Source organism: Crinia signifera, chromosome 8 (assembly GCF_055691185.1).
Source record: "Crinia signifera chromosome 8, ASM5569118v1, whole genome shotgun sequence".
Lineage (NCBI taxonomy): Eukaryota > Metazoa > Chordata > Amphibia > Anura > Myobatrachidae > Crinia > Crinia signifera.
Window position 1 is genome coordinate 181,484,872 of NC_139224.1, and position 19,185 is coordinate 181,504,056.

Consider the following 19,185-nt stretch of genomic DNA (forward strand, 5'->3'; position numbering starts at 1 on the left):
TGGTATCTGATGGGTAATACACCATGATACAACATATGGATAAGATGGATGTAGATAGATGGTATCTGAATGGGTAATACACAATGACACAACATACGGATAAGATGGATGTAGAGAGATGGTATCTGAATGGGTAATACACAATGATACAACATACGGATAAGATGGATGTAAATAGATGGTATCTGAATGGGTAATACACAATGACACAACATATGGATAAGATGGATGTAGATAGATGGTATCTGAGTGGGTAATACACAATGACACAACATACGGATAAGATGGATGTAGATAGATGGTATGTGAATGGGTAATACACCATGACACAACATACGGATAAGATGGATGTAGATAGATGGTATCTGAATGGGTAATACACCATGAAACAACATACGGATAAGATGGATGTAGATAGATGGTATCTGAATGGGTAATACACAATGACACAACATATGGATAAGATGGATGTAGATAGATAGTATCTGAATGGGTAATACACAATGACACAACATATGGATAAGATGGATGTAGATAGATGGTATCTGAATGGGTAATACACAATGACACAACATATGGATAAGATGGATGTAGATAGATGGTATCTGAATGGGTAATACACAATGACACAACATACGGATAAGATGGATGTAGAGAAATGATATCTGAATGGGTAATACACAATGACACAACATATGGATAAGATGGATGTAGAGAGATGATATCTGAATGGGTAATACACAATGACACAACATATGGATAAGATGGATGTAGAGATGGTATCTGAATGGGTAATACACAATGACACAACATATGGATAAGATGGATGTAGATAGATGGTATCTGAATGGGTAATACACAATGACACAACATATGAATAAGATGGATGTAGAGAGATGGTATCTGGATGGGTAATACACAATGACACAACATATGGATAGGATGGATGTAGAGAGATGGTATCTGGATGGGTAATACACAATGACACAACATACGGATAAGATGGATGTAGATAGATGGTATCTGAATGGGTAATACACAATGACGCAACATACGGATAAGATGGATGTAGATAGATGGTATCTGAATGGGTAATACACCATGACACAACATATGGATAAGATGGATGTAGATAGATGGTATCTGAATGGGTAATACACAATGACACAACATATGCAGGGGCGTAACTAACTATTTTGCGCCCCCCCGCCACACGTTTTTTCTGCCCCCCCCCCCCCCCTTCTTACCCCTTCTTACCTAGGATCAAGAAGAAGGACAGCGAGAAGGAAGATGACAAAGACGCTAAGGAAGAAGAGCGGGAACTCAGGGAGAAGAGGTGCTTTACGTGTGGAGATCTGGGACACGTCCGAAGGGACTGTCCGGACAGCAATACAGCACGGCAGAAGAACAGCATTCTGGGTACTTTGTGTCCTTATACTGATAAGTACATTCAATAAAGACTTCTTGTAGGGGTACATGAGTATAATCTGCAGGTTGGTTCTTCTGGACCTGACATATTCAGGATCTGTGGCTAGTGCACAGGAAACAGCTTTTACCAATACAAACCAGATATTTGCTAGATATTTCTGGTATGAATAATTTGGTTGCTATAGGCCCTTGATGGCTAACCTTGACACTCCAGATGTTGTTGAACTACACATCCCAGCATGCTCTGCATCAGCATGCTGGGATGTGTAGTTCAACAACATCTGGAGTGTCAAGGTTAGCCGTCAAGGCTATAGGCAATATCTTAATAAGTCAGGGTTACATGGTGGAGACAGCGATAGCACTGATACAGTAATGCAGGGGGCGTCACACTTACATAGAGCCGGCAGTGGTAGCACTGATACGGTAATGCAGCAGGGGGTGTCACACTTACATGAAGGCGGCAGCAGTAGCACTAATATGGTAATGCAGCAGGGGACATCACACTAACATGAAGGCGGCAGCAGTAGCACTAATATGGTAATGCAGCAGGGGGTGTTACACTTACATGGAGGTTTCAGCGATAGCACTGATACAGTAATGCAGCAGGGGGCGTCACACTTACATGAAGGCGGCAGCAGTAGCACTAATATGGTAATGCTGCAGGGGACGTCACACTAACATGAAGGTGGCAGCGGTAGCACTGATACGGTAATGCTGCAGGGGACGTCACACTTACATGAAGGTGGCAGCGGTAGCACTGATACGGTAGCAGCAGGGGGTATTACACTTACATGGAGGTTTCAGCGATAGCACTGATACAGTAATGCAGCAGGGGGCGTCACACTTACATGAAGGCGGCAGCAGTAGCACTAATATGGTAATGCTGCAGGGGACGTCACACTAACATGAAGGTGGCAGCGGTAGCACTGATACGGTAATGCTGCAGGGGACGTCACACTAACATGAAGGTGGCAGCGGTAGCACTGATACGGTAATGCAGCAGGGGGTGTTACACTTACATGGAGGTTTCAGCGATAGCACTGATACAGTAATGCAGCAGGGGACGTCACACTTACATGAAGGTGGCAGCGGTAGCACTGATACGGTAATGCAGCAGGGGGTGTTACACTTACATGGAGGTTTCAGCGATAGCACTGATAGGGTAATGCAGCAGAGGGTGTCACACTTGTAGGTGGCAGTGATAGAACTGATATGGTAATGCAGCAGGGGGTGTCACACTTACTTGTAGGTGGCAGCGATAGCACTGATACAGTAATGCAGCAGGGGGCGTCACACTTACATGGAGGCGGCAGTGGTAGCACTGATACGGTAATGCAGCAGGGGGTGTCACACTTACATGAAGGCGGCAGCAGTAGCACTAATATGGTAATGCTGCAGGGGACGTCACACTGACATGAAGGTGGCAGCGGTAGCACTGATATGGTAATGCAGCAGGGGGTGTTACACTTACATGGAGGTTTCAGCGATAGCACTGATAGGGTAATGCAGCAGGGGGTGTTACACTTACATGGAGGTTTCAGCGATAGCACTGATAGGGTAATGCAGCAGAGGGTGTCACACTTGTAGGTGGCAGTGATAGAACTGATATGGTAATGCAGCAGAGGGTGTCACACTTACTTGTAGGTGGCAGTAATGCAGCAGGGGGTGTCACACTTACATGGAGGTGGCAGCGATAGCACTGATACGGTAGCAGCAGGGGGTGTCACACTTACATGGAGGTGGCAGCGATAGCACTGATACGGTAGCAGCAGGGGGTGTCACACTTACATGGAGGTGGCAGCGATAGCACTGATACGGTAGCAGCAGGGGGTGTCACACTTACATGGAGGTGGCAGTGATAGCACTGATACGGTAGCAGCAGGTGGCGTCACACTTACATGGAGATGGCAGCGATAGCACTGATACGGTAGCAGTAAGGGGTGTCACACTTACATGGAGGTGGCAGCGATAGCACTGATACGGTAGCAGCAGGGGGTGTCACACTTACATGGAGGTGGCAGCGATAGCACTGATACGGTAGCAGCAGGGGGTGTCACACTTACATGGAGGTGGCAGCGATAGCACTGATACGGTAGCAGTAGGGGGTGTCACACTTACATGGAGGTGGCAGCGATAGCACTGATACGGTAGCAGTAGGGGGCGCCATTGTGATGGGTTTAGCATTAGTTCACAGATAATTTTAACGTCCACACGAGGAGGTGTATGGATGGAAAGAAGCTCCTCTCATCACCTGCATAGTGCCAGCTTCTCCTGTACAGTGCCGTGTAGATCTACTGTATGGGCTGTGTAACACTATGTGTCTCTTATACAGCACCGGGTAGATCTGCTGTGTAACGCTGTGCCACACATCTCTTGTACAGTGCCATGTAGATCTGCTGTATAGGCTGTGTAACACCGTGTCCCCTGTACAGCGCCAGGTAGATCTACGTTACACATAGGAGGAATTTCTGCAACATCTCATAGAATCTTCTACTGTTCCTTTAGCTTCTCAGATCTTAAGCCTCATCGGCCCTCAGCCAGTTCTCACCCCACTGCAGCAGATGGAGCGTCCCACACGCACTCGGCAGATCTCAGAGTCGGTGAGTCCTGATGCTGTGATCAGTGTAAGATTACATGGGCCTAATTGCTCTGATCTCTGGATCCTTATATTGTGTCCGGTCCCCTAGCTGTGGCAGAGTGTTAGTATGGAGCACAGCTCCCCCTAGCTGTGGCAGAGTGTTAGTATGGTGCACAGCACCCCCTAGCTGTGGCAGAGTGTTAGTATGGTGCACAGCACCCCCTAGCTGTGGCAGAGTGTTAGTATGGAGCACAGCTCCCCCTAGCTGTGGCAGAGTGTTAGTGTGGTGCACAGTACCCCCTAGCTGTGGCAGAGTGTTAGTATGGTGCGCAGCACCCCCTAGCTGTGGCAGAGTGTTAGTATGGTGCACAGCTCCCCCTAGCTGTGGCAGAGTGTTAGTATGGTGTGCAGCTCCCCCTAGCTGTGGCAGAGTGTTAGTATGGTGTGCAGCTCCCCCTAGCTGTGGCAGAGTGTTAGTATGGTGTGCAGCTGCCCCTAGCTGTGGCAGAGTGTTAGTATGGAGCACAGCTCCCCCTAGCTGTGGCAGAGTGTTAGTGTGGTGCGCAGCACCCCCTAGCTGTGGCAGAGTGTTAGTATGGTGCACAGCTCCCCCTAGCTGTGGCAGAGTGTTAGTATGGTGTGCAGCTCCCCCTAGCTGTGGCAGAGTGTTAGTATGGCGCGCAGCTCCCCCTAGCTGTGGCAGAGTGTTAGTATGGCGCGCAGCTCCCCCTAGCTGTGGCAGAGTGTTAGTATGTAGCGCAGCTCCTCCTAGCTGTGGCAGAGTGTTAGTATGGAGCGCAGCTCCCCCTAGCTGTGGCAGAGTGTTAGTATGGAGCGCAGCTCCCCCTAGCTGTGGCAGAGTGTTAGTATGGAGCGCAGCTCCCCCTAGCTGTGGCAGAGAGTTAGTATGGAGCGCAGCTCCTCCTAGCTGTGGCAGAGTGTTAGTATGGAGCGCAGCTCCTCCTAGCTGTGGCAGAGTGTTAGTATGGAGCGCAGCTCCTCCTAGCTGTGGCAGAGTGTTAGTATGGAGCGCAGCTCCTCCTAGCTGTGGCAGAGTGTTAGTATGGAGCGCAGCTCCCCCTCGGTGTGGCAGAGTGTTAGTATGGAGCGCAGCTCCCCCTAGCTGTGGCAGAGTGTTAGTATGGAGCGCAGCTCCCCCTAGCTGTGGCAGAGTGTTAGTATGGAGCGCAGCTCCCCCTAGCTGTGGCAGAGTGTTAGTATGGCGTGCAGCTTCCCCTAGCTGTGGCAGAGTGTTAGTATGGAGCGCAGCTCCCCCTAGCTGTGGCAGAGTGTTAGTATGGAGCGCAGCTCCCCCTAGCTGTGGCAGAGTGTTAGTATGGTGCGCAGCTCCTCCTAGCTGTGGCAGAGTGTTAGTATAGAGCGCAGCTCCCCTTAGCTGTGGCAGAGTGTTAGTATGGCGTGCAGCTTCCCCTAGCTGTGGCAGAGTGTTAGTATGGCGCGCAGCTTCCCCTAGCTGTGGCAGAGTGTTAGTATGGAGCGCAGCTCCCCCTAACTGTGGCAGAGTGTTAGTATGGAGCGCAGCTCCTCCTAGCTGTGGCAGAGTGTTAGTATGGAGCACAGCTCCCCCTAGCTGTGGCAGAGTGTTAGTATGTAGCGCAGCTCCTCCTAGCTGTGGCAGAGTGTTAGTATGGAGCGCAGCTCCCCCTAGCTGTGGCAGAGTGTTAGTATGGAGCGCAGCTCCGCCTAGCTGTGGCAGAGAGTTAGTATGGAGCGCAGCTCCTCCTAGCTGTGGCAGAGTGTTAATATGGAGCGCAGCTCCTCCTAGCTGTGGCAGAGTGTTAGTATGGAGCGCAGCACCCCCTAGCTGTGGCAGAGTGTTAGTATGGTGCGCAGCTCCTCCTAGCTGTGGCAGAGTGTTAGTATAGAGCGCAGCTCCCCTTAGCTGTGGCAGAGTGTTAGTATGGCGTGCAGCTTCCCCTAGCTGTGGCAGAGTGTTAGTATGGCGTGCAGCTTCCCCTAGCTGTGGCAGAGTGTTAGTATGGAGCGCAGCTTCCCCTAGCTGTGGCAGAGTGTTAGTATGGAGCGCAGCTCCCCCTAGCTGTGGCAGAGTGTTAGTATGGAGCGCAGCTCCCCCTAGCTGTGGCAGAGTGTTAGTATGGAGCGCAGCTCCCCCTAGCTGTGGCAGAGTGTTAGTATGGAGCGCAGCTCCCCCTAGCTGTGGCAGAGTGTTAGTATGGAGCGCAGCTCCCCCTAGCTGTGGCAGAGTGTTAGTATGGAGCGCAGCTCCTCCTAGCTGTGGCAGAGGGTTAGTATGGAGCGCAGCTCCTCCTAGCTGTGGCAGAGTGTTAGTATGGAGCGCAGCACCCCCTAGCTGTGGCAGAGTGTTAGTATGGTGCGCAGCTCCCCCTAGCTGTGGCAGAGTGTTAGTATGGTGCGCAGTTCCCCCTAGCTGTGGCAGAGTGTTAGTATGGTGCGCAGCTCCTCCTAGCTGTGGCAGAGTGTTAGTATGGTGCGCAGCTCCTCCTAGCTGTGACAGAGTGTTAGTATGGTGCGCAGCTCCTCCTAGCTGTGACAGAGTGTTAGTATGGAGCGCAGCTCCTCCTAGCTGTGGCAGAGTGTTAGTATGGAGCGCAGCTCCCCCTAGCTGTGGCAGAGTGTTAGTATGGAGCGCAGCTCCCCCTAGCTGTGGCAGAGTGTTAGTATGGAGCGCAGCTCCCCCTAGCTGTGGCAGAGAGTTAGTATGGAGCGCAGTTCCCCCTAGCTGTGGCAGAGAGTTAGTATGGAGCGCAGCTCCTCCTAGCTGTGGCAGAGTGTTAGTATGGAGCGCAGCTCCTCCTAGCTGTGGCAGAGTGTTAGTATGGAGCGCAGCACCCCCTAGCTGTGGCAGAGTGTTAGTATGGTGCGCAGCTCCCCCTAGCTGTGGCAGAGTGTTAGTATGGTGCGCAGCTCCTCCTAGCTGTGGCAGAGTGTTAGTATGGAGCGCAGCTCCTCCTAGCTGTGGCAGAGTGTTAGTATGGAGCGCAGCTCCTCCTAGCTGTGGCAGAGTGTTAGTATGGAGCGCAGCTCCCCCTAGCTGTGGCAGAGTGTTAGTATGGAGCGCAGCTCCGCCTAGCTGTGGCAGAGAGTTAGTATGGAGCGCAGCTCCTCCTAGCTGTGGCAGAGTGTTAGTATGGAGCACAGCTCCCCCTAGCTGTGGCAGAGTGTTAGTATGGTGCGCAGCTCCTCCTAGCTGTGGCAGAGAGTTAGTATGGAGCGCAGCTCCTCCTAGCTGTGGCAGAGTGTTAGTATGGAGCGCAGCTCCTCCTAGCTGTGGCAGAGTGTTAGTATGGAGCGCAGCTCCTCCTAGCTGTGGCAGAGTGTTAGTAAGGAGCGCAGCACCCCCTAGCTGTGGCAGAGTGTTAGTATGGAGCGCAGCTCCTCCTAGCTGTGGCAGAGTGTTAGTATGGAGCGCAGCTCCTCCTAGCTGTGGCAGAGTGTTAGTATGGAGCGCAGCTCCTCCTAGCTGTGGCAGAGTGTTAGTATGGAGCGCAGCTCCCCCTAGCTGTGGCAGAGTGTTAGTATGGAGCGCAGCTCCGCCTAGCTGTGGCAGAGTGTTAGTATGGAGCGCAGCTCCTCCTAGCTGTGGCAGAGTGTTAGTATGGAGCGCAGCTCCTCCTAGCTGTGGCAGAGTGTTAGTATGGAGCACAGCTCCCCCTAGCTGTGGCAGAGTGTTAGTATGGTGCGCAGCTCCTCCTAGCTGTGGCAGAGAGTTAGTATGGAGCGCAGCTCCTCCTAGCTGTGGCAGAGTGTTAGTATGGAGCGCAGCTCCTCCTAGCTGTGGCAGAGTGTTAGTATGGAGCGCAGCTCCTCCTAGCTGTGGCAGAGTGTTAGTAAGGAGCGCAGCACCCCCTAGCTGTGGCAGAGTGTTAGTATGGAGCGCAGCTCCTCCTAGCTGTGGCAGAGTGTTAGTATGGAGCGCAGCTCCTCCTAGCTGTGGCAGAGTGTTAGTATGGAGCGCAGCTCCTCCTAGCTGTGGCAGAGTGTTAGTATGGAGCGCAGCTCCTCCTAGCTGTGGCAGAGTGTTAGTATGGAGCGCAGCTCCTCCTAGCTGTGGCAGAGTGTTAGTAAGGAGCGCAGCTCCTCCTAGCTGTGGCAGAGAGTTAGTATGGAGCGCAGCTCCTCCTAGCTGTGGCAGAGTGTTAGTATGGAGCGCAGCTCCTCCTAGCTGTGGCAGAGTGTTAGTATGGAGCGCAGCTCCTCCTAGCTGTGGCAGAGTGTTAGTAAGGAGCGCAGCTCCTCCTAGCTGTGGCAGAGAGTTAGTATGGAGCGCAGCTCCTCCTAGCTGTGGCAGAGTGTTAGTATGGAGCGCAGCTCCTCCTAGCTGTGGCAGAGTGTTAGTATGGAGCGCAGCTCCTCCTAGCTGTGGCAGAGTGTTAGTATGGTGCGCAGCTCCTCCTAGCTGTGGCAGAGTGTTAGTATGGAGCGCAGCTCCTCCTAGCTGTGGCAGAGTGTTAGTATGGAGCGCAGCTCCTCCTAGCTGTGGCAGAGTGTTAGTAAGGAGCGCAGCTCCTCCTAGCTGTGGCAGAGAGTTAGTATGGAGCGCAGCTCCTCCTAGCTGTGGCAGAGTGTTAGTATGGAGCGCAGCTCCTCCTAGCTGTGGCAGAGAGTTAGTATGGAGCGCAGCTCCTCCTAGCTGTGGCAGAGTGTTAGTATGGTGCGCAGCTCCTCCTAGCTGTGGCAGAGAGTTAGTATGGAGCGCAGCTCCTCCTAGCTGTGGCAGAGTGTTAGTATGGAGCGCAGCTCCTCCTAGCTGTGGCAGAGTGTTAGTATGGAGCGCAGCTCCTCCTAGCTGTGGCAGAGTGTTAGTAAGGAGCGCAGCACCCCCTAGCTGTGGCAGAGTGTTAGTATGGAGCGCAGCTCCTCCTAGCTGTGGCAGAGTGTTAGTATGGAGCGCAGCTCCTCCTAGCTGTGGCAGAGTGTTAGTATGGAGCGCAGCTCCTCCTAGCTGTGGCAGAGTGTTAGTATGGAGCGCAGCTCCTCCTAGCTGTGGCAGAGTGTTAGTATGGAGCGCAGCTCCTCCTAGCTGTGGCAGAGTGTTAGTATGGAGCGCAGCTCCTCCTAGCTGTGGCAGAGTGTTAGTATGGAGCGCAGCTCCTCCTAGCTGTGGCAGAGTGTTAGTATGGAGCGCAGCTCCTCCTAGCTGTGGCAGAGTGTTAGTATGGAGCGCAGCTCCTCCTAGCTGTGGCAGAGTGTTAGTATGGAGCACAGCTCCCGCTATTTGTGGGGGGGGTATGGGTCATTAGGTTGGCCCATAGTAGGTCAACATGGTTTGGTTTGACAGATGAAATTGGTCGACATGACTAAGGTCGACAGAGTTGAAAAGTCCACACAAGCATTAGGTCGACAATGGTAAGGTTGACAGTCAAAATGTCAATGTGAGTTTTGTCCCGAATGTCGACATAATCAACATGGACACCATCAAAGTGTACTGCGTTTGCTCGCCGTGCTCGGTGCCTTACTGCGCTCAGCACCTTATTCTATTCTCCCTTCACGCCGTAGTGGATGGTAGGGCATGAAATAGTCTGTCGGCACATGTCGACTAAAATGTGAAAAACTCATGTTGACGTTTTGACTGTCAACCAGTTGCTTGTGTCGACCTTCCAACCCTGTCAAAATTCGCCATGTTGACCTATTTGATGTGTCGACCTTCGGTGGTCCAGCCAATGCATGTCGATGTAATGGGCGGAACTTGTCTTCTCTGTGTTTCTTTTGCAGTCAGAATCTCATCACTCATCGTATTCTCCGCAGCCTCAGAACTTCCCCCAAAACTCCATGGGCCAGGTGCAGCCCCAGCAGACAAAGCTAGGCCAGCAGCAAACGCCTCCGGTGCAGAATCCTCACCAGGTTCCACGGCCCATATTCAATTTCCCACACAATCCACCCACTCACTTCTCTGCTCTGCACAATCTTGGGCTCCTGCCTCTTCCTCCCCAGATCCCTATACACAACACCTCATGGCCTATCCATGGCCAGATGCTCCGCTCTTCCTCTGGGAACCCTTCTCACTCTAGTGGTGTCACCTTCCCAGCAAGATCTGGCAGCAGCAACACCTCCGCACCCAATCAGAGTGCTGTTAATCTGAATGATCCCAGCATTATCTTTGCCCAGCCTTCTGCCAGGTCTGTGGGGATTCCCAGTTCTACCCACGATGGACATTGGCACAATTCTCAGACTTCTAACTCACTGGTGAGCAATGGAACAGTGGGTGGCACAGGTAATTCTCTATGATTGTGTGCGAGAACATTACATAACACTGCTCAGGGGGGACTGTCAGGTGCACATTAATCACGTCGACCTTTATACGGTCACTTCCCCTGCTGCAGGGACTGAGGACAACCTAGGATTAGATGAGAAGGACTAATGGTCTAGTCCTTCATGGAAAAGAGAGGTATCTTGAATATGGTACTTTACCTCGTTAAGATCACTAGAGAGATCTGCTTGGGTGTTTCCAGTTGCTTGCAGTCACTGACCGCAGGTGCTGTAGTTGGTTGCCGGTTGTCCCGATGCCAACGTCTTTATCCCCCACTTATTGGGGAATCCCTATAGGCAGACATCAGACCCGTGATAACAGATGGAGTCGGGGACTTATCTTTGATCCCATATGTTGTCACGCAATCTTGGATCCATTGTTGGCAGGTAAAATCCGCCTCTACCGCAAAAATGTCCATCAGTCATAAATCGTAACATCCGGCAGTTTTATGGCCGAAACCGCTCCGGGGATTATTGGATTCCCCCATAGAGCGTACAACCAGGTGCTAGTGACAACCGGCTCCAGTAGTCCACTTGTAGAAGAGGTGAGAATCGGATCAGGCAGGTCAGCACCGTGTGTGAGGGTAAAACCTGGAGAACTTTCAGTCTTGCACAAATTTTCAGAAATAGAAATTTTGTGGAAGAACCATGTCCTTTAGAGGGATTACACTCCGTTATATATTGTTTCTGAAGCTACTGATGCCACTGTCAGACAGGAGCCGCTTGAACCCTGCTTTTTTTCTGGGTTGTTAATCATAGGTTGGATACAGGTTTTAGCTATTATACTGCCACTTGAGACTCCACTCACATAGAACTCGTGTAGTCATAAAAAGTGGACGTCATAGGCTGATGACTTCTGAGTCATTGCTCCTGATCCACCAGTCTGGGACTGTGGGAATATAGAGTGTCCGCTCCACTGGGACGGGGACTGGTGGGAATATAGAGTGTCCGCTCCACTGGGACGGGGACTGGTGGGAATATAGAGTGTCCGCTCCACTGGATGGGTACTGGTGGGAATATAGAGTGTCCGCTCCACTGGATGGGTACTGGTGGGAATATAGAGTGTCCGCTCCACTGGATGGGTACTGGTGGGAATATAGAGTGTCAGCTCCACTGGGACGGGGACTGTGGGAATATAGTGTCAGCTCCACTGGGACGGGGACTGTGGGAATATAGAGTGTCCGCTTCACTGGGATGGGGACTGGTGGAAATATAGAGTGAAAGCTCCACTGGGACACGGACTGGTGGAAATATAGTGTGCCAACTCCACTGGGACAGAGACTGGTAGGAATATAGAGTGTCAGCTCCACTGGGACAGAGACTGGTAGGAATATAGAGTGTCAGCTCCACTGGGACAGGGACTGGTGGGAAAATTTAGCGCCAGCTCCACTGGCACACTGGTGGGAATATGGAGTGTCCGCTCCACTGGGACGGGGACTGGTGGGAATATAGAGTGTCAGCTACACTGAAACTTGGACTGGTGGGAATATAGAGTGTCAGCTCCACTGGGACTTGGACTGGTGGGAATATAGAGTGTCAGCTCCACTGGGATGGGTACTGGTGGGAATATAGAGTGTCAGCTCCACTGGGACACTGACTGGTGGGAATATATAGTGTCCGCTCCACTGGGACAGGGACTGGTGGGAAAATAGAGTGTCAGCTCCACTGGAACACTGACTGGGGGGAATATATAGTGTCAGCTCCACTGGGGCGGAGACTGGTGGGAATATAGAGTGTCCACTCCACTGGTATTGTGAGAATATGGAGTGTCCGCTCCACTGGGACGGGGACTGGTGGGAATATAGAGTGTCAGCTCCACTGAGATTTGGACTGGTGGGAATATAGAGTATCCACTCCACTGGATGGGTACTGGTGGGAATATAGAGTGTCAGCTCCACTGGGACAGAGACTGGTAGGAATATAGAGTGTCCGCTTCACTGGGATGGGGACTGGTGGAAATATAGGGCCTTATTCTAGTTCACTCTTTGTGATAATTTCCTTCTTAGATGGACAAAACCATGTGCACTGCAGGTGGGGCAGATGTAACTTGTGCAGAGAGAATTAGATTTGGGTGGGGTTTTACTTCAAAGTGAGATCTATATTGCAGTGTAAAAATAAAGCAGCCAGTATTTACCCTGCACAGAAACAAAATAACTCACCCAAAGATAATTCTCTCTGCACATATTACATCTGCCCCCCTGCAGTGAACATAGTTTTGTCCTTCTAAGAAGGAATTTGTCAGAATGAACCAAAATAACCCCCACAGAGTGAAAGCTCCACTGGGACACGGACTGGTGGAAATATAGTGTGCCAACTCCACTGGGACAGAGACTGGTAGGAATATAGAGTGTCAGCTCCACTGGGACAGAGACTGGTGGGAATATAGAGTGTCAGCTCCACTGGGATGGGTACTGGTGGGAATATAGAGTGTCAGCTCCACTGGGACACTGACTGGTGGGAATATATAGTGTCCGCTCCACTGGGACAGGGACTGGTGGGAAAATTTAGCGTCAGCTCCACTGGGACACTGACTGGTGGGAATATAGAGTGTCCGCTCCACTGGGATTGTGGGAATATGGAGTGTCCGCTCCACTGGGACGGGGACTGGTGGGAATATAGAGTGTCAGCTCCACTGGGACGGGGACTGGTGGGAATATAGTGTGTCAGCTCCACTGGGACGGGGACTGGTGGGAATATAGAGTGTCAGCTCCACTGGCATGGGGACTGGTGGGAATATAGAGTGTCAGCTCCACTGGAACACTTACTGGTGGGAATATATAGTGTCAGCTCCACTGGGGCGGAGACTGGTGGGAATATAGAGTGTCCACTCCACTGGTATTGTGTGAATATGGAGTGTCCGCTCCACTGGAACGGGGACTGGTGGGAATATAGAGTGTCAGCTCCACTGAGATTTGGACTGGTGGGAATATAGAGTGTCAGCTCCACTGGGACAGAGACTGGTAGGAATATAGAGTGTCAGCTCCACTGGATGGGTACTGGTGGGTATATAGAGTGTCAGCTCCACTGGGACGGGAACTGTGGGAATATAGTGTGAGCTCCACCGGGACAGAGACTGGTAGGAATATAGAGTGAAAGCTCCACTGGGACACGGACTGGTGGAAATATAGTGTGCCAACTCCACTGGATGGGTACTGGTGGTAATATAGGGTGTCCGTGCCACTGGGACAGGGACTGTCGGAATATAGAGTGTCCGCGCCACTGGGATAGAGACTGGTAGGAATATAGAATGTCCGCTCCACTGGGATGGGGACTGGTGGAAATATATACTGTCCGCTCCACTGGGACACGGACTGGTGGGAATATATAGTGTCCGCTCCACTGGGACAGGGACTGGTGGGAAAATTTAGCGCCAGCTCCACTGGCACACTGACTGGTGGGAATATAGAGTGTCCGCTCCACTGGGATTGTGGGAATATGGAGTGTCCGCTCCACTGGGACGGGGATTGGTGGGAATATAGAGTGTCAGCTCCACTGGGACTTGGACTGGTGGGAATATAGAGTGTCAGCTCCACTGGGACTTGGACTGGTGGGAATATAGAGTGTCAGCTCCACTGGGATGGGTACTGGTGGGAATATAGAGTGTCAGCTCCACTGGGACACTGACTGGTGGGAATATATAGTGTCCGCTCCACTGGGACAGGGACTGGTGGGAAAATTTAGCGTCAGCTCCACTGGGACACTGACTGGTGGGAATATAGAGTGTCAGGTCCACTGGGATGGGGACTGGTGGGAATATAGAGTGTCAGCTCCACTGGAACACTGACTGGTGGGAATATATAGTGTCAGCTCCACTGGGGCGGAGACTGGTGGGAATATAGTGTGTCCACTCCACTGGTATTGTGGGAATGGGTGTGGTATGGGACTCTGACAGTCGGGATCCCGACAGTCATTATCCCGACGTCGGGATCCCGACTGCCCGGAGTCAAACAGCATGGCGAGCGCAAAAAAGCCCCTTGCGGGCACGGTGGCTCGCTACGCAAGCCACCTATTCTATTCTCCCTCTATGGGGGTCGTGGACCCCCACGAGGGAAAATAGTGGGTGTCCGTCGGGTAAATGACTGTCGGGATCCCGACTGTTGGGAACCCGTCCGGCACCCGTGGGAATATGGAGTGTCCACTCCACTGGGACGGGGACTGGTGGGAATATAGAGTGTCAGCTCCACTGAGATTTGGACTGGTGGGAATATAGAGTGTCAGCTCCACTGAGATTTGGACTGGTGGGAATATATAGTGTCAGCTCCACTGGGACAGAGACTGGTGGGGATATATACTGTCAGCTCCACAGGGACTTGGAATGGTGGGAATATATAGTGTCCGCTCCACTGGGACTTGGACTGGTGGGAATATAGAGTGTCAGCTCCACTGGGACAGAGACTGGTGGGAATATAGAGTGTCAGCTCCACTGGGATGGGTACTGGTGGGAATATAGAGTGTCAGCTCCACTGGGACACTGACTGGTGGGAATATAGAGTGTCAGCTCCACTGGGATGGGTACTGGTGGGAATATAGAGTGTCAGCTCCACTGGGACACTGACTGGTGGGAATATATAGTGTCCGCTCCACTGGGACAGGGACTGGTGGGAAAATTTAGCGTCAGCTCAACTGGGACACTGACTGGTGGGAATATAGAGTGTCAGGTCCACTGGAACACTGACTGGTGGGAATATATAGTGTCAGCTCCACTGGGGCGGAGACTGGTTGGAATATAGAGTGTCCACTCCACTGGTATTGTGGGAATATGGAGTGTCAGCTCCACTGGGACGGGGACTGATAGGAATATAGAGTGTCAGCTCCACTGGGACGGAGACTGGTGGGAATATAGAGTGTCCGCTCCACTGGGACGGGGACTGGTGGGAATATAGAGTGTCAGCTCCACTGGGACGGAGACTGGTGGGAATATATAGTGTCAGCTCCACTGGGAAGGAGACTGGTGGGAATATAGAATGTTAGCTCCCCTGGGACGGGGACTGATGGGAATATAGGGAGTCCGCTTCACTGGGACGGGGACTAGTGTGAATATAGGGAGTCAGCTCCACTGAGATTTGGACTGGTGGGAATATAGAGTGTCAGCTCCACTGGGACGGAGACTGGTGGGAATATATAGTGTCAGCTCCACTGGGACGGGGACTGGTGGGAATATAGGAAGTTCGCTCCACTGGGACGGGGACTGATGGGAATATAGGGAGTCAGCTTCACTGGGACAGGAACTGGTGGGAATATAGGGAGTCAGCTCCACTGGGACGGGGAGTGATGGGAATATAGAGTGTCAGCTCCACTGGGACGTGGACTGATGGGAATATAGGGAGTCAGCTTCACTGGGACGTGGACTGATGGGAATATAGGGAGTCCGCTCCACTGGGACAGGGACAGATGGGAATATAGGGAGTCAGCTCCACTGGGACGGGGACTGGTGGGAATATAGAGTGTCAGCTTCACTGGGATAGGGACTGATGGGAATATAGGGAGTCAGCTCCACTGGGACGGGGACTGGTGGGAATATAGGAAGTCAGCTCCACTGGGACGTGGACTGATGGGAATATAGGGAGTCAGCTCCACTGGGACGGGGACTGATGGGAATATAGGGAGTCAGCTCCACTGGGACGGGGACTGATGGGAATATAGGGAGTCAGCTCCACTGGGACGTGGACTGATGGGAATATAGGGAGTCAGCTCCACTGGGACGGGGACTGATGGGAATATAGGGAGTCAGCTCCACTGGGACGGGGACTGATGGGAATATAGGGAGTCAGCTCCACTGGGACGTGGACTGATGGGAATATAGGGAGTCAGCTCCACTGGGACGTGGACTGATGGGAATATAGGGAGTCAGCTCCACTGGGATGGGGACTGGTGGGAATATAGGGAGTCAGCTCCACTGGGACGGGGACTGGTGGGAATATAGGGAGTCAGCTCCACTGGGACGTGGACTGATGGGAATATAGGGAGTCCGCTCCACTGGGACGGGGACTGGTGGGAATATAGAGTGTCAGCTTCACTGGGATAGGGACTGATGGGAATATAGGGAGTCAGCTCCACTGGGACGGGGACTGGTGGGAATATAGGAAGTCCGCTCCACTGGGACGTGGACTGATGGGAATATAGGGAGTCAGCTCCACTGGGACGGGGACTGATGGGAATATAGGGAGTCAGCTCCACTGGGACGGGGACTGATGGGAATATAGGGAGTCAGCTCCACTGGGACGTGGACTGATGGGAATATAGGGAGTCAGCTCCACTGGGACGGGGACTGATGGGAATATAGGGAGTCAGCTCCACTGGGACGGGGACTGATGGGAATATAGGGAGTCCGCTCCACTGGGACGTGGACTGATGGGAATATAGGGAGTCAGCTCCACTGGGACGGGGACTGATGGGAATATAGGGAGTCAGCTCCACTGGGACGGGGACTGGTGGGAATATAGGGAGTCAGCTCCACTGGGACGTGGACTGATGGGAATATAGGGAGTCCGCTCCACTGGGACGGGGACTGGTGGGAATATAGAGTGTCAGCTTCACTGGGACGTGGACTGATGGGAATATAGGGAGTCAGCTCCACTGGGACGTGGACTGATGGGAATATAGGGAGTCAGCTCGATTGGGACGTGGACTGATGGGAATATAGGGAGTCAGCTCCCCTGGGACGGGGACTGGTGGGAATATAGGAAGTCCGCTCCACTGGGACGTGGACTGATGGGAATATAGGGAGTCAGCTCCACTGGGACGGGGACTGATGGGAATATAGGGAGTCAGCTCCACTGGGACGGGGACTGGTGGGAATATAGGGAGTCAGCTCCACTGGGACGTGGACTGATGGGAATATAGGGAGTCCGCTCCACTGGGACGGGGACTGGTGGGAATATAGAGTGTCAGCTTCACTGGGACGTGGACTGATGGGAATATAGGGAGTCAGCTCCACGGGGACTGATGGGAATAGAGTGTAAACTCCATTGGGACTGTGAATATAGAGTGTCAGCATCCAATTAGCCTTGAGGTAACATTCATCAAGTGTATTCTATAAAATGATAGGTAACAGCTGTTTGGTTGCTATGGGTAACTTGTAGGCACACTGCTTCAGTACATGAGGACAGCTTTTGGAATATAAGTGAATTGATGTTTGGCAATGTATTGGCGGACCAATAATCTGAGTTACCCCTGTACTGTAATCCAGCACCATGTTCTGTACGCAGCTGGGACTCATTGACCATTGTCAGGTGTAACATGTTCTATTCCTGCACAGTGATACATCTATATATGTCCTTTCTAATGTGTCACTAAGACACTAATTATTTGCTGTCTTGTGCTATTTAGATCAGGGATTTCAAGCACAGTTCGGGAAACCATCTCTTCCCTGGGAGCGCAGTACTCCTCCGCACTACCCCCTGATTCCAGGATCATGGCCTTACCCCCTGCCTCAGAGCTTCCTGCCGCAGGGACCTCCTGGCTTTCATTCCAAGGCATACTATTCTCCAGGTGACGTATGCTGCCTGTCTAACTGTGCCTGCCTGTCTAACTGTGCCTGCCTGTCTAACTGTGCCTGCCTGTCGAACTGTGCCTGCCTGTCTAACTCTGCCTGTCTAAAGGCTATATGTGCCTGTCTTTGTCTGTCTCTGTCTTTCTATCTACCTATGCATGCCTGTGTCTGTTTGTCTGTGTCTCTATCTGTCTGTCTCTGTGTCTGTATCTCTGTCTGTCTATATATATATATCGGTGTACTGTATCTCTATCTCTCTGTGTCTGTATCTCTGTCTGTCTATTTATCTCTATGTACTGTATCTCTATCTCTCTGTGTCTGCCTGTCTCTATCTGTCTGTCTATCTCTCTGTGTCTGTATCTCTGTCTGTCTATTTATCTCTATGTACTGTATCTCTATCTCTCTGTGTCTGCCTGTCTCTATCTGTCTGTCTATCTCTCTGTGTGTCTGTATCTCTGTCTGTCTATTTATCTCTATGTACTGTATCTCTATCTCTCTGTCTGCCTGTCTCTATCTGTCTGTCTATATCTCTGTGTGTCTGTATCTCTGTCTATATATCTCTATGTACTGTATCTCTATCTCTCTGTGTCTGCCTGTCTCTATCTGTCTGTCTATCTCTCTGTGTGTCTGTATCTCTGTCTGTCTATTTATCTCTATGTACTGTATCTCTATCTCTCTGTGTCTGCCTGTCTCTATCTGTCTGTCTATATCTCTGTGTGTCTGTATCTCTGTCTGTCTATATATCTCTATGTACTGTATCTCTATCTCTCTGTGTCTGCCTGTCTCTATCTGTCTGTCTATATCTCTGTGTGTCTGTATCTCTGTCTGTCTATTTATCTCTATGTACTGTATCTCTATCTCTCTGTGTGTCTGTATCTCTGTCTGTCTATATATATATATATCGGTGTACTGTATCTCTATCTCTCTGTGTCTGTATCTCTGTCTGTCTATTTATCTCTATGTACTGTATCTCTATCTCTCTGTGTGTCTGTATCTCTGTCTGTCTATTTATCTCTATGTACTGTATCTCTATCTCTCTTGTGTTTGCCTGTCTCTATCTGTCTGTCTATCTCTGTGTGTGTCTGTATCTCTGTCTGTCTATATATCTCTATGTACTGTATCTCTATCTCTCTGTGTCTGTCTGTCTATATCTCTGTGTGTCTGTATCTCTGTCTGTCTATATATCTCTATGTACTGTATCTCTATCTCTCTGTGTCTGCCTGTCTCTATCTGTCTGTCTGTCTCTCTGTCTGTCTATATATCTCTATGTACTGTATCTCTATCTCTCTGTGTCTGCCTGTCTCTATCTGTCTGTCTATCTCTCTGTGTGTGTCTGTATCTCTGTCTGTCTATATATCTCTATGTACTGTATCTCTATCTCTCTGTGTCTGCCTGTCTCTATCTGTCTGTCTATATCTCTGTGTGTCTGTATCTCTGT

At 51.3% G+C, this 19,185-nt stretch overlaps 1 protein-coding gene across 3 annotated transcripts in view; it reads left to right on the forward strand.

Annotated features, from left to right (window-relative positions):
• Positions 1-19,185, forward strand: part of TUT4 (terminal uridylyl transferase 4) — a 252,242-nt gene that overhangs the window by 224,903 nt on the left and 8,154 nt on the right. For 2 of the 3 annotated variants that reach the window (XM_083157930.1, XM_083157931.1), the window contains exons 26-29: positions 1,262-1,419; positions 3,934-4,028; positions 9,722-10,220; positions 17,585-17,746. In XM_083157930.1, the coding sequence (XP_083014056.1) occupies positions 1,262-1,419; positions 3,934-4,028; positions 9,722-10,220; positions 17,585-17,746 (914 nt within the window). The remainder of the gene's footprint in view (positions 1-1,261; positions 1,420-3,933; positions 4,029-9,721; positions 10,221-17,584; positions 17,747-19,185) is intronic. The other variant, XR_014454570.1, reaches the window with a different exon arrangement.